Source organism: Tetrao urogallus, assembly GCF_951394365.1.
Source record: "Tetrao urogallus genome assembly, chromosome: 11".
In the NCBI taxonomy this organism is placed as follows: domain Eukaryota; kingdom Metazoa; phylum Chordata; class Aves; order Galliformes; family Phasianidae; genus Tetrao; species Tetrao urogallus.
In genome coordinates, this window is record NC_136824.1 from 16,658,418 (window position 1) to 16,673,119 (window position 14,702).

The following is a 14,702-nucleotide window of genomic DNA, read 5'->3' on the forward strand; positions in this document are numbered from 1 at the left end:
ATTTCTTTTGTCTCATATTGAGAGCCCTCAGTGCTACTTTTTCCATACATCACGAAAGAGGATTATCTTGGTAATGAATTGTGCACTGTTTGCAGTTGTTATTCACATTTACACTTACATTTCTTGCCTTCAGTTCACACTCACTGATAATCTATCATAATCCAATTTTTCTCCTGGCGGTTATTTCTCAAAATGGTTGTTTTCTCTTGGGCTGAGATGTACCACTTACCTGCGCTCAGCACTCCAAGCTCAAGAGCAAGACTTGAACAATCCAACAGTAAATCAGGAAAATAGATTTTCGGCCCTGTTGCCTAATGAGATAGCAGTAAAAGAACTCGCAGGTTCAAGTGCTTTGAGTTAACTGAGTGCTGTGACTCACAGGCAAGTCAGATCACACTGCCTGTGCACTGCAGAGGTCTGTTAGGCAATCCATCATTCCTCTGACCCCAGGCTCCTTTCTAACACTGGTGGTGACAGACAATGATTCCCTACTCTGCCTCATTCCAAGCAAACTACTGTGAATGGTCACAAAAATTGCAAGAAGTCAATTGCAAACAAGAACCCCATGTCAAATGCCAGTTTTTGGCTCATTTCTTAGCTCTCACTGATGCTGTGGGTGACAGCATACGACACCATTCTGTTCTGAAGGCACTGATTTACACAGTGCCTAATGATCTGCCTGCCAGTTATGGGACATTTTTCCACAGTTTCCACATTGGCAAGAAACTTTCTATGCAACATGAGGCAGGACATTTCACCTGCAGAAGTCCCTTGGTCTGTAATCATTGCTGCTAAGTGGCTGGCAAACAAAAATAAAGGACTCAGGAATATGGTGCAATAGCTGCTCCAAAAGTAATGCCTCCTGTTTTATTATATTGGCCCATAACATCAGAGGTGGATGTTGGTAGCATGGCAGTAGAATTTAGACCTTCTCCCAAATATTCCAGGATTACTTCCAGAGTGATCTACATACTTACTCCTACTAACTTTTTGTACAATTTACTCAAACCTCATATTAATGAGAAATCATCACACCTCTTCTACTGAGTTTTCCTTTAGATTGGTCTCTTAAGATCTCTGCAGCTCAGGCTAAGTCTTAGACTTTACTACAAGACACTGGAGATATTCAGAAAACAAAATGCTCATGTTTGTTTTAAGGAACAGCCTTTTGCTGGTAAAGTAGCAATGGGAATTCAGACACTCTGAATCTTTTTAATTTTCCTTATTTGTTTTCCTGTAGTGTTTTGTACCTTGAAAGTTCCCTCTGCTAAATTTTCTGGCATTCCTTTGTACATATATTCTCTGACATCCTCAGTACAGTCCTCTGTGCCAAGGGAATGCGAAGGGAATGCCTTTCATAAAGTGCAGTGGGATCTGTGCTCTCCTTAAGCAGTATCTTCTTTTGCAAGTGCTGGTGGAGAGAAGGCTGAGCTGAAACGTTGTCAGGCCCTTTCAGACAGAACTTATTACTAATTCTCATTAAAAAGCCCGACACGAGAAGCTTCTGCAGCGCAAAGGGAGAGAGAGTAGAGTGCCTGCATGGTTACATTCCAGAAGGGTAGCAGAAAGTATCCCAGTGCAGCTGGCTTCCTGCTGGCAGGGCCAGACTGCTGCAGGAGGTGACCGCTGGTGTGTACTCTGAATAGAAATAATTAAGGAAATGAGACTTGCCTGCTCTTTGTACACTGATTTCAGCAGAGACTAGCAGATCTCACTTACAGATTCCTTTAATAACTTGTCGCAGCTGCAATCATTTTTTTAGCTACCTAACCCTACTACCACTTGGAATGCAGACAATGTTCTCTGGCTCCTGAAATGCACAGAGTAAAACAAAAGCAGTAAAAAACTCATAGCTGCACTGCAGGTCACGTTTGAACATCCAGACAAGTGTGTTTTCCAAATCAACACCACAAATGAAAGAGGGAGTGCTCCCTTCTTAGGGGACTTCATCTTGCAAAAAATCCCTTCTTCCGGTCTCATCTCTTTATCTCTTATCACGTCACCTTTCTTTCCAAGGAAAAGAAAGAAGCAAGTGGATGACACTTTGCTCTTCCTGCAAAGTCCAATAAACGATAAAGCTGCCTTATTTCTTGGGAACGCTTACTAGTAGAGGAGTCTGGTGTATGAATCAGGGCTGCCTTTAAGCCACTTTCGTTTTGGCAAAGCAGCTCAAGGCAGAAACCAGGCGACAGAGAACAGCAGCAAGGTCACCGAAAGCTGTGGGGAGCATAACCCTGGGCAGCGTGCACATGGAAGGGCAAACTCTGGGCCTGCCTAGGTGCACATTACAGCAGTGAACTAGGCAGTGCTCTTTCTGCCCCTGAACAAAACAAACAGCATCTGTAGAATCTGTCCCCACATAAAGGGAAGATACTACTGTCAGTGCCAGCACAATCTGATTTGGAGGGGGTGTCAACATTTAAGCCAAAGCCTGTTTTAAACACCCAGGCAGCTTCTTCAATTAATAAAACACTGGGAATATTCTTTTGAAGCTAAAGTCCACTGCAGCTTGTCATAAGATTAACTGGCCATGTGCTGAAAATGCTTATCTGAATAAACTGCACTGAGTATGAGACTGATAACAGTGTGTGAGGAGTAGAAATCATCTGCTTACGGAGAGAATCTACGTAGCTTTATTAGCAATTATCATCATCATCCTCAATTTGTGTGCAGTAGCAGAATGCAGTGGCCTTAATAAGTTCAAAGTACTGTTACACTCAGCCCTCTAAAAATGAAATGATGTCGATGTGGCTTTGGATGTGGCTCTGGGCAGTCTGGTCTGGTGGCTGGCAACCCTGCATACAGCAGGGGGGTTGAAACTAGCTGATCATTGTGGTCCTTTTCAACCCAGGCCATTCCATGATTCTATGATTCTATGATTCTATGAAATAAGCTACTGCCTGACAAGAATACATACAAAATGTACAAGGCCATGTGAGGACAGGAAGAAGTAGAAGATAATGAAATGGGAGGTTGCTTAGTTTAGCTGACAATCAAAGAGAGCAAGCTTCTTTCCTGTCTTCTAAAGCAGACTCCTAGTTACAGAGACTAACATTTGGCCATACACACATACTTAACAGATGCTCACCACCACTCACATGCCATCTGCCAGCAGTCACATCAATCTCCAGCACGCTCCCTGGCCTGAGTGCTGACACTCTTGGAAGACTAGTGGTTATTCATACAGCCTCGCTGTCTGGATTCCATGCACAAGGCCAGGGCAGGTGCTCTGGGGAACAAACAATCTGCATAATGTCAGTTATGGCGTTCCTATAATTCCTGCTTCATACACAAGCGCATAATTTACTAAGTAGCTAAAAACTGCTGTAAGTAGAAGACCTCTGGGTTCCTCCTTGTTTACTACAGCTTTAGTTCAGTGCCATGAATTTACAGACAAAGGGTATGTCACCTTCTGCACAGCTCCTCTAAAACTCAGGGATCTGTACATTAGGTGATATCAACTCCACTAAAGAACAAAATATAGATCAAAAATGCTGTAACTGCTGTTTTCCTTTTTTCACTTCATGGCAAATATTCATCCTGCTGGCCAAAATCATACTCCCTGAGCAGCAAAGCTCTGTTTAATACAATAGCCACTTCCATTGCTGGCTATGATGAGTATGTGCATACAGTTCTGGTCCCTGGTTTGTGTGACAGTGTTCAGCTTTCTCCTTAGAACTTTGTGTGTTGGGTGTTCTAGCTCTACAAAAGAAACTCTTCATTCTTTGGCAATTAGTCCCTTTTCTGAAAAGCTCTACTTCAGCTTCACCACTGTAAGTTGAGGTGACACAGAGAAAGTGATCGTGTAAACTCTACCAAAGCCCCTTAAGATTAACATCTCTGCATGTAATCCCCAACACATAATGTCTCTGAAGCACTGTTAAAAATTATGTGACTGCTTCTCAAAATATGGCCAGGCCTGTCTGTCCAAGCCAGGGACTTTGAATCTCAAATCGGGCAGCAGAAACAGACAGGACATATGTAAAACAAGTCAGATTATAAAACCTTACATTATTAGGCTGTGCTCTGCATCTGTCTAAAATGTTTCATCTCAGTTGCCATCTCTGAACACATGGGAAGGACAGCAGAGTGTAAGAAAGAGATATTGTCTTTGGGATGCAGTATTTCTAGGCTGATGAAACAAACAGCAAAAAGAATTCACACAGGGAATTCCACAGCTATTGGAGAGACCAACAATTTTGATACTACTTCAGATTCTAATCATCTGGCATTTCTCTGCACTGTGAACATGTACTAGCCAGGTTTTCTCACTTCCTTACAGCCAGTGAGAGTATGTATAGACAAAAGGACCAAAGGTGACTCCTTTAAATGTAAAACTCACATCACATCCCAGCCAAGCAAAGGCTCCTTCACCACGTCCATGTAAAAATGATGCCTGACCACATCTCTAGCTTCCCTGGGATGGGCATCTATTCTTACAGGCAGGGACGTGCACAGGTTCTACAGAAAAAGCCACTGTTCTCTCAGCCCAGAGAAGCTGCTGCTGCTAGCTGCTTCTGAATCTCTTCTTAAACAGAACAAAGCTATATTTCACAGCCAAATATGCATAATAATCATCCCAAACCAGCAGCCTGGCCACCCAGTGGGCCACAAAGCAAGAATGAGGCTATAATGGCCCACAGAAGTCCAGGTCAGGAGGTACACTTGTCAGCAAGTCCTAAAAGGCAAGAGTTTTTCCCCATCACATTGCAAGAGAAGTTCTTCATTCCCACCCTGCTGCTATTCACTCTGAATAAGGAAAGTTTGGGGATCTCCAAAATTCTTCCCCTACTTCCTCCCCTCTCCCTCCCTTTTTTCTCCTTGTCTCTTCCAAGTGTCCAAGTGAAGAAAATATGGGTTTAGTAGAACAGCTGAAAATATTGCAAGATTTTTGTGCACTGAAAAGGAAGACTGCAGGAAGTGCAAAAAAAAAAAAAAAAAAAAAAAAAAAGGGGAGTTCAGTGGCCATTTGTGGTTCCTTAAGGCTCATGTCAGGGCAGCACCACGCACTCTGTTGGCAAACTCTTTTTCTCTTATTTTATTTTTCCTTTTTTTTTTTTTTTTTGAAGCTGACAGCAGAACCTGGCTCATTAACAATGGCCTCGGGTGATTTAAGGTGCACCTATGCCCCCAGGACACATGAATTGACCACGGGGCTGTTCATGAGCATCCTCATCCAGCTCTCCCACCAAGACCTGCGAGGCCCGAAAAGACAACAGCTCCATTTTAACAGTACCCCTCATCCAGCCCCAGAGGAAAGCAAGTCCCTTACTCACAGCTCAAGGATGAGAACCACATCCGTCTTGTTCTCATAGATGTCGTGAAGCTTGATGATGTTGGCATGTAGGGTCTGCTGCAGAATGTCCACCTCCCGTTCTATTTCCTCACGCCTCACCCCTCGACGGCTGGCCCGACTCTGACGCTTTTTAATAAACTTAGCAGCGTACTCCAAACCGGTGCTTATTTCTCTACATTTCTTCACAATAGCAAATTGGCCACTGCAACAACAAGATAATAGTCTCTTAAGGCTTTCATACAAACCTCTGGTAATATGCAACAGCTTTCTGAATATGCAAAGCTTGATCCTATGGCCCTTCTGAGATACGCTGTTGAAATCACACAGACTTGTTCATGTTTCAGTGATTAAGTTATGGCTCATGTTCAAATTATCCTTTGCTGGATAATACTGAAGGCATTCTAGACTGCAACACAGCACTGGGTGTTCTGAAAAGACATGAGTGCACTGAAGTACTTCCCTTTAGAATAATCTCTCTGAAAAGAATGTAAGGGATTGATGAGCCTTTGAAAATGCAGAATTGGGCCCAAGTAATCAGTTTTCAAGGAAAAGAATAGTTTATTCATGTTTCTATACTTCACTTGATAGTTTGGCTTTAAATTTAACTAGAACAAGTACAGGTATCTCACTGCACTTCAAGGACAGAGAATTTCCCATCATATTGAACAGAAAGCAGTTGTGTTAAAGATTAAAAAAAAACCACCCAAACACGTAGCTGCCATTTGTTAATAACATTTTCCTGACTTTGTCTCCTAAAGTACAATATTTCACTTCAACTGTAATATTTCCCTTCTGTGTCCTGAAAGGGAAACACCTGGAGGTCAAATGACAAACTCAAACAATAGTAACCCTGCAGGTTGCAGCCTTATGTCAGTGATGTGAGCTTCTCAAGAGAGGCAATTGTTACCAACTCTTCAATAGTAAATAGGGGAATCCACTTTGCTCTCATTTCCATGAACTAGTCTCCCTTCATTGTGCCCTTGAGTGCACTGATGGAACTCAGAGAAGCAAAGCTTCCACAAAGCTGATGTTCCCTCCTTCTCGTTTGTCCTTCTGAAAGTAACTGTAATCAAGCCAAGACATGTCATCTCAAAATTAAGAAAGACAGGAGCTTTGTAGCTAAAGATTAAAATGATACCAGGTCTGTGCAAGACAAGAGTTTGGCAGGAAACAGTGACTGTTCAGAGGGTCCTTCTTGCTCATCCATTTGGAGTCAATAACTTCTAGACAAGGACAATTGTGCTGCATCTGAGGAATGTTTAGATGTTAAGAACTTTACAGCCATACAAACAATGAAAAAAATCATAAGCTATTAACTTGAGTTTGCAGTTAGTTGAACCAGGACATATAAGAGAGCCACTTCTACTTTAAAAGATGGTCTGTAGCTAAAGTAATGGAGGAATTTTGCAGATCTGATTTCTGCCATGAATGCACTGCATATATTCCTTAGCAACCCACTTCCATCCCATCAACAACAAAGGAAATGGCTTTCCTTTCTAACACACCACATGCCTAAGGGTTCTTGTACACCACTTAAAGCATAAAGGTGTCAGTCTTCCTTTGCTGTTACAATAACAGACATAGTAGGATTGCTAGTACTGTACCACGCAGTGTAATAGGCTCTTGTCCCAGCTGATTCTGGAAAGTGGACAAAAATCTCATTTAAAACAGTAATGTGTTTCTTCTTGTGATGGCTCATTTGTAGACTTAAATTAAACACATCTGTGCCTTTTATGCTTCATTTAAATTTATGAGACTGAAATTATGCAAAGAGCAGTGCATGTACAGATTCAAATATCTACTGGCTCCTTAGGCCGCTTAATGAAGATATTAGAATACTCATCAATCTGAAACTATGTGAAACTTCTACAGCTTAGGGTTTCATCATAATCTCTAAATATCAAGTAGTCCTTATTAAAATCAAGATAAATATTTTCCATTATTTTCCATATTCATGCTAAATTGCCTCATCTGGAGACACAAACTCTCCAATTCTTAAGTTTTTCTTAGATCTTAAAAAAACTAAATTCAAAAACTGACATATTTTAAGGAAAAAAAAAAAAACAAAAAACAAAACAATCAACAACCAAGCTTCCAGCTCAAGTAACAAAAAGAATTAAGAATATCTGGTCTCGACATCAGCTTCAGTCAGTTGAAACAAATGAAGTCAGCTCCTCCGCTGGGGATGAGCTTCATTCAGTTACTGCTCTCTCTGCTCAATAGGAAGCCCAGCATTTTCACTGATACAGTGGATTCAATTAACTAAATAAACTACACTCATTTTTAAATAGTTGTGACAAGTTTCTATCGAGCCTTCTTGGTACCTTCTAAGGTACTTCAGGATTATTCATTACTCTGCCTTTTCACAACCACCTACTCAGGAGCATAGACCTGGACAGAATGATGTATAGTAAATAAAAAAAAAACAGGTGGTTAAATTGGAGCAGCTGGAAAACAAGGAGCCAGCGGGGAAGTGTTATAATGGTGAGCTGTCAAGGAAAATTACTCTAATAGCAGTGCTTGTTGACTGCATTTGGTAAGTCTGATGGCAAGCTGCTGCTGACAGGACAAGTCTTGTAGCAGTATCTCTGCAATACAACCTACAAGAGTCTGAATGGAAGGAGAAGTTGTCCACCTCTTCCATTTGGATACCAGTTAAATAACCTCACAGCCCGTCTGCATATATCTGTGATTTCAAGCAGCCAGAAGAATTTACAACTGACCTGAGGAAAACTTAAGCTGAAGGTTAGTTCTTCTTATTTATTTTTCCATTAGTGAAACTTCCTTTTGATGTTGGGAAAGGAAAAGAACACTGTATCCACTTTGCACAAGGCCATGACTGTAATGTTAGAAACTTTACTGTGGTGGTAACACACCAAATATCTTGCAGACTGAGCATATGCTTTGCTTAACTGTAAAATACAACATGTGATAACAGAGGTGAAAAACAAGCAAGTGATGGCAGAACAGGACTTCAGTTATATAAGCTTTTGATAAAACTACTGCTTCATGTAAGTTGTATTTTATTTTGGCAACAGGAAAGGGGCAGGAGGAAGAGCCAGTTGGCCAGTACCTGCAGAATCAAATCATTTGAAGGTAAGGAACCCCACTAAAAACCTTTGCCATGCTCACAATAACTAGAGTAAAAACTAAGGAAATGTCAAGTCTGCCACGTACACCTCGTACCCTACCAAAAATTCCTTAGTCAGATAAGGCTCGGGCTTTATCAATTAACATTTGATAGATTCAGACTTTTGCTAAGAACATGCAAAATACATCTTCATTTTTCCACTATGGCACAGAAATGTATTTCCAAATTGTAGGAGGAAATAGAACACTTCTTATGTTGCTATAGGAAGCCATGGTCTCTTAATGAGGAAGCCAAATAGCTACCCTTGCCTGGAACATATAAAGCATTATAGGTATGCAAGGTCCTTCCACCAAAAGAGCCGTCTGAGCTCAGCCCTTATCTACTCATTTACAAGAAGTCTCTGCTGATGGCCAACCACTTTTCAAGCAGAAAAATAAGGCAGTGAGCTCCTCATCATATCCACCTGCAGCTCCGTTCTCTCCTGCCACAATACACTGCACCTATCTCTGATAAGACAATAATTGGTACACCTCCAGTCCCCGAATATAAGCATAGCACCATTTCTTTAGTCAAGGCATTATAGCCAGGCCTGCAAGGACAAGCTTTATCTTACAGATAATCTTCACTTTTTGCTACAGCAATTTTTATCAGCCAAGATTTTTTTGTAACAATCAAATACACTCCCTAAGTGCAACCTCCCACAGCTACACTGCAGAAGTACTGAGCTCTTATTGGTTTCAGTATGATTACATCCCTCACTACCTTGGCAAACAAAAGATGCGAGTACAGTTGGAACTCAAATTATGCAGCACACACAGCAATTACACTCAGAAACCTTATAATTACACAATGCACTTAGTACTTCATTAACACAGACAGCTGGTTGGAGTCTGTCTTCAACCCACAGAATAAAAAAAAAAGTTAAAAATTAAAGCTGTCACTTGGCCCTCACTTGTTCTCAAAAGCCAGCACTCCATGGCAGAAGCAGCCTCCTCTTTCCGAGGGCTCAAACAGTGACAGACAGCCTGAAGTACTTCTTTCTGGTTTTCATTTTCAGGCATATACTAAACACTTCTTAGGAGAGAGGTGGAAACATATGGGACAAGTGTACTTATCCCCCTAGGATTCAAACACAAGTGGAATCAACACTGCTGCATTTGTCAAATTCATTAATTAATATTTATGCTTCCTGATTTTGCTATTAGATGTAAACTCTAGAGAGCTTATGAGAACGAAATTCCTGCTACAAAATAAGTCTTAAACATTACCCTAAAAGGAGTTCAATCTGTAGCTCTGAAAACTATGTAAAACACCATGAGTTTCATGTTGGTTGCTGTTTGTTTTACAAGACACACACCCCAACTGGTCCAGGCTTTCTAAAGAGACATAGTACAGGTACTGCTGAACTGACTTCCTCAACCAACTCTGCCAGCAAGCTCATGGAACAATACTACTTTATGACTGCTGATTATGGGAGTATATAGAGCTGCTTTTGCTTTTAAAAAGCCCAACGATGCTGTAGGCTTCATACATTTATGTTTACCTAAGAGCTTACGAAAGTAATAGTGACACAGGATAGGAATTCTCATTTTCACCTTCAACATACATAACCTGGAGCAGATGTTCATCACACCACTGCTTCCTTTGTAATCTGCAATTCCCCCTTGGTGCCACAAGCACACACTGCCTCCTCCTGCCCCAATCTTTGTGCCATTGCCTATTTCTGAACAGCAGGCTTTTTACTGCACCATTTTGTGACCAAGTAGATGTTATAAACCACAAGGAAAAAGAAAGATAAACGGACAATTGCTGAGACTAGGATATCTAAGGCTGTTACCATGCAATTAAGCACCAAGCAGACCCTACTCTCTATTTATTGCACAGCCATTTGCTCTGTCCATGCTCACATCTGAATTCCCAGGGTCTTTATTAAAAGCATCAAGGGGAATGCTATTTCCAGACCACCACAAAGCAGCAGCTGCTTTATCCTTCCACATAAGTAGCCCAGTGCTTTGATACATTATGGTATACTAAGAGAAGAGCTGAAGGCTGGAGAAGGGACAAAGAGGGAGAAAAAGGTTTTAAACAAATGTTATAGGGGCAGCACATTGCTCTACTTCTCCGTCAGACATGTACTAAAATGAATAGTTCATGAGGAGCCCCAGCCAGCTATAATGTCTCACCTGTATTTAACAATCAGTCAGACACACTCCAGATTGCTCAAGAGAAGAGCTCATAGAGTCAGGGACCAAGCATTTCTGTGCTATCTACTGCATCTCCATCCAGTGGTGAGAATCAGACAGTGTTGAACTTCCCAAAATTTGCAATCCAGCTAAGGCGAAAGGTGGGAGAAAGGAAAGTGTGTCTTCTTTGACAGAAGAGTTGGCAGCACTGAGAAATTAAGTCATGTATTTGATTTCATATTGGGAGTTGGTGGCAGATCTTAGACTCTACAACAAATTTCACAGCTTAAATGTCCAAATGCCAACTAAAATTTGCCCAAATGCCTGGTTTTTAGTATAGCACCAAAACAAAGATGACTACAGTCACCCTAAGAGCAGAGAGGTATTTATTGTCACAATTCAGCACAGGCCATCCTCAGCTGTGCCAGCAGATCAGGAGCATAAACAATAGCTGCTGCAACCTGTCTGTTACAATATACAATACCTAATTAGGTACCACATTAAATTTGTCCTTCATTAATATAGGAATTTGAAGATAAGCTATTATTTGCATTGCTAATATCATTTAGGAGATCTGTCACTGAGTTAGAACACAAAGAGACGATATTACTGGGTGGCTTTACTCTATTTTCAGAAGCATGATTTACACGAGCACCAGTTCAGCTCATGTTATTGTGCAGCTCAGGAGAAGATGTGGGGGAGAGAAAGTGGACAATCCAGAATAACTACATAACTCCTTGTTTTTTTCCTCAAGGTTTATTTTTAATAGTGGTCCTGGAGGTAATGCTCTGGGGCAGAATCTGACTGGAGTGAATGACAGAAGCACGTCCTGCCAGTTTTGATCACCTCAATGTAAAGATTGACATTGTCACGGTGCATTAAAATAAGAAGAGCCTTTAAGCAACTCTATGTATATGTATGGGTTTATCTGCCCACCTCTGATATGCTAAAAGCACCACACTGCTGAGCTGCTATCATGAAATGCTGAAAATATGTAAACAAACCCCTGAGATGACAGTACAGGTTACCTGACTACAGGCTGGCACTGGAGGGCAGTGCAGGAAGAAGTCAGGAAGCCGACACTAAGTCACTTGAGAAGAGCAAACTGCTTCTTCCCCAAACACCAAACATATGTTCCCCTTCTGAAAGCGCTCAGCTAGCCCTACATTTAATTTCATGTCTCTAGACATCATTAGAATTGCAATTATAATCACATTTCTTTTCTAGGTGTTCCTGCGCAAAAATACACTACCAGAGGGAAAGCAAAATACAACACCTCAATCTCTTACCTGCCAGCCTACATGCAGACTGCCATAACCCTGGTTTAGCATTAAACGTGGAGGTTGGTGGCCCTGCATGTAGCAGGGGGGTTGGAGATTCATGCTCCTTGAGGTCCCTTCCAGCCCTGGCCATTCTGTGATTCTGTAATAACCACGAGACAGTTCAACCCTCCTTCTCATAGAGGACCTGCAAACTGAGCTCAGCAACAGAGTCTTTAGTGAGAATTCGTTTGGTTTGCAGTCTGAGAGGCATTCACTTGAGGTGTTTTCATTGAATGGCCACTCGAGCTCAGCAACATCAGCAGTATGTGCTCACTGCTGGAAGAATGCTACCCACAGTCTATTGCACAGAGAAAAAACATGTCCATATTTTTCCACACAGGATTTATTATTATTTTTTTTAACTTGCCTGCTGCCACAAATATCTATTACTCTGTTTTGATGTTGTTTTTTAACTACAGCAGGTCAGAAAGGCGAAAAGCTTCCTGTTTCCATTTGAGAAAAACAGAACATCTCCAACTAAAGCACACAGGCTACAGCAGTGTAAGCATGGCAATACCGACACTTTTGGTATCACTGTACCTGATGGAAAAGTCTCTTAAAATGCAGTGGACACAAACAGATGCCTTTAAGGGAAACTGACATGGCTTTCCAGTCTCTTTCTCCTTCTTCACGTGTTTCTTTTGCTGCAGTTGTTCACGTTTTAGCAAGGTTACACCAAGCTCACTAACCGACTTTAGCTCCTGCTCAGTTGTGCACTACTCTCAGAATCTAAGCAGAGGTAAAGTAACTGTGATTGGTATGCCAGCCAGCTGGTTTTAACACTGTTACATTCCGGACAAAGGGCCTCAAAGGAAACTTCCTACAATGCAAGTTTCCAAGCCATGGAGAACTGAAAGCCCGACTGCAATGCAGAACAATGTTAGTGTGGTAAAAGACACATCAGAGAGCTTCACACTTGTGAGTGATCCTGTTTAAACTGCTTCCTCTCCACCTTCTGAGGACAAGAGGAACAAGAGGTGCCAAGTTCAGCTTGGGCAGAATGCTGGAGCTGCCTCAGGCACATTCCTTCCTCCACCTGCCCTGCCCTGCCGTCCAGCAGAACAGCAGCCATACCCAGAGGCAGGGCTGGAACACTCTGACTTGTGTCCACAAGGTGCCATAACATAAAAACACCCAGCTATAAAAAGGAATCTAAATGAAAAACAAAACAAACAAAAACAACCAAGAAAAGAACTTTCACAAGACAATATGGTGTTCAGAGTATGAACAAGAACACTAAACATCTACTTGTATTTGTGCCCTCATATTTAAGACATTCAGCTGAAGGAATGCAGGGTTAGAAGGGTTTATCTGCTATTAGAAACCCTGTCTCAAACAAGGTCAAATGACATCATCCAGATACGTGATTGCATGCAGGAAGCCGAAACACAGCTTGGAGATCTAATTTTAGGTTTACTACACTTTGTAAAGTTTGCCAGTTGCTGGCTCTCTGTTTCTAATTGGATGATAAATTACATTTGGTCCCTTGACAGCAAGGAAAAAAAAAAAGTGACACCTTACCCAGCACTGCACATTCTCTGAGCTATGAGACAGTGTGATATCTTTAACCCTGAAAAGTATTTACGTTTACTGACAGCAACAGCCAACAAGAATCCATTGCTTTGCAGGTACGTCATGACCCAAGTCCGTTTCACCTTACGTAAGCACCTCATCTGGCAAATCCATGCTTTGAAATTCTGCACCTCAATATTCTCCATTTATTTTCATGCTCACTTCTCTTTTTTTTTTTTCCCCCTTGGAAAAATAGCTTCTAATAATTTTATAATTTCATAGTTACATTTTTGTTAATTTCCAAATCAAAGCCCTCAAGTGCTTCTTAAAAACCACAAGGCTTTAAAACAGACTCCCTCCAAATTTAAATGATTAGAGCAATTAATCTACTGCATAATATCATGCTCAATTTTCTCCTCCCTCTTTCCTTACACTTCAGAAGCAAATTCTGTGAGTTGTTGCTGCACTTCTTTTCAGCAAAGAGGACAGGAATTTGTTGGTGACTCCTACAGGCCATCCACATTTGGAGCTCTCAGGAAACAGCCCAACCAAAGGCTGGGCAAGGTTCCCAAAGCATATGCACAGAAGCACTTCACTGGAAGCTTTCAGTAAGAACTCTGAGATTACAGCCATAGAGAAGTGTGAGCCTTCTGTAAATCAGTTTTTAGTGTGTGCTCTATTTTATAAAGACATTATTATTTAATCTAAACCAGTATTTGGAATGGCAGAAATTCTGTCTATTTAGTGAACATGTATTATGTCTAACAGGACAGTATTTAGGAAGAAACTACAGTGGATATCTAAGCAGAGCAAGGTGACTTGTTCCCCCAGGCCTTTATGGAAGAAAATTCTAGAAGTACCCAAAATGTGGATCTGTTTCATGCCCCGCTGACACAGCTGTCATAGATGTCACTGTGCTTCCTGTGTTTGAGCTGCAAATAAAGTGTTGTATTTACTTATTTTAAAATGCAAACAACCTCTCCTAGAACTCCACAGAAGCTGAACTGCAGCAGATGCCAGACGGTGCCAGAATGCTCTAAACTGTTCAAAAGAACATTTAATAGGAATTTTGACTACTAAAATTCGATGAATGGTTCAACGCGTGGAAGGCTTACAAGTGGATCCTGTCCAACATAACCCTACAGCTCCCTTTTAGACCTTTTCCACAAGACCACAGATGTATTACTAGCTCTTATCACAGCCCCGTCAGCCAGGTAGGAATACAAACGTTATGATATGAGAAATGAGTAACATCATTTCGTTTCAAGTTGATTTAGTGCCAGGGTGCCTTCCAAGAA

General features: G+C 41.4%; 1 protein-coding gene across 1 annotated transcript in view; it reads right to left on the reverse strand.

The window, feature by feature from the left end:
* The window catches only part of DAPK2 (death associated protein kinase 2), a gene marked incomplete at both ends in the record, with an annotated part of 33,735 nt that overhangs the window by 9,375 nt on the left and 9,658 nt on the right, over positions 1–14,702 (reverse strand). The window contains 1 exon segment of the mRNA XM_079540747.1: positions 5,277–5,498. Within this exon segment, the coding sequence (XP_079396873.1) occupies positions 5,277–5,498 (222 nt within the window).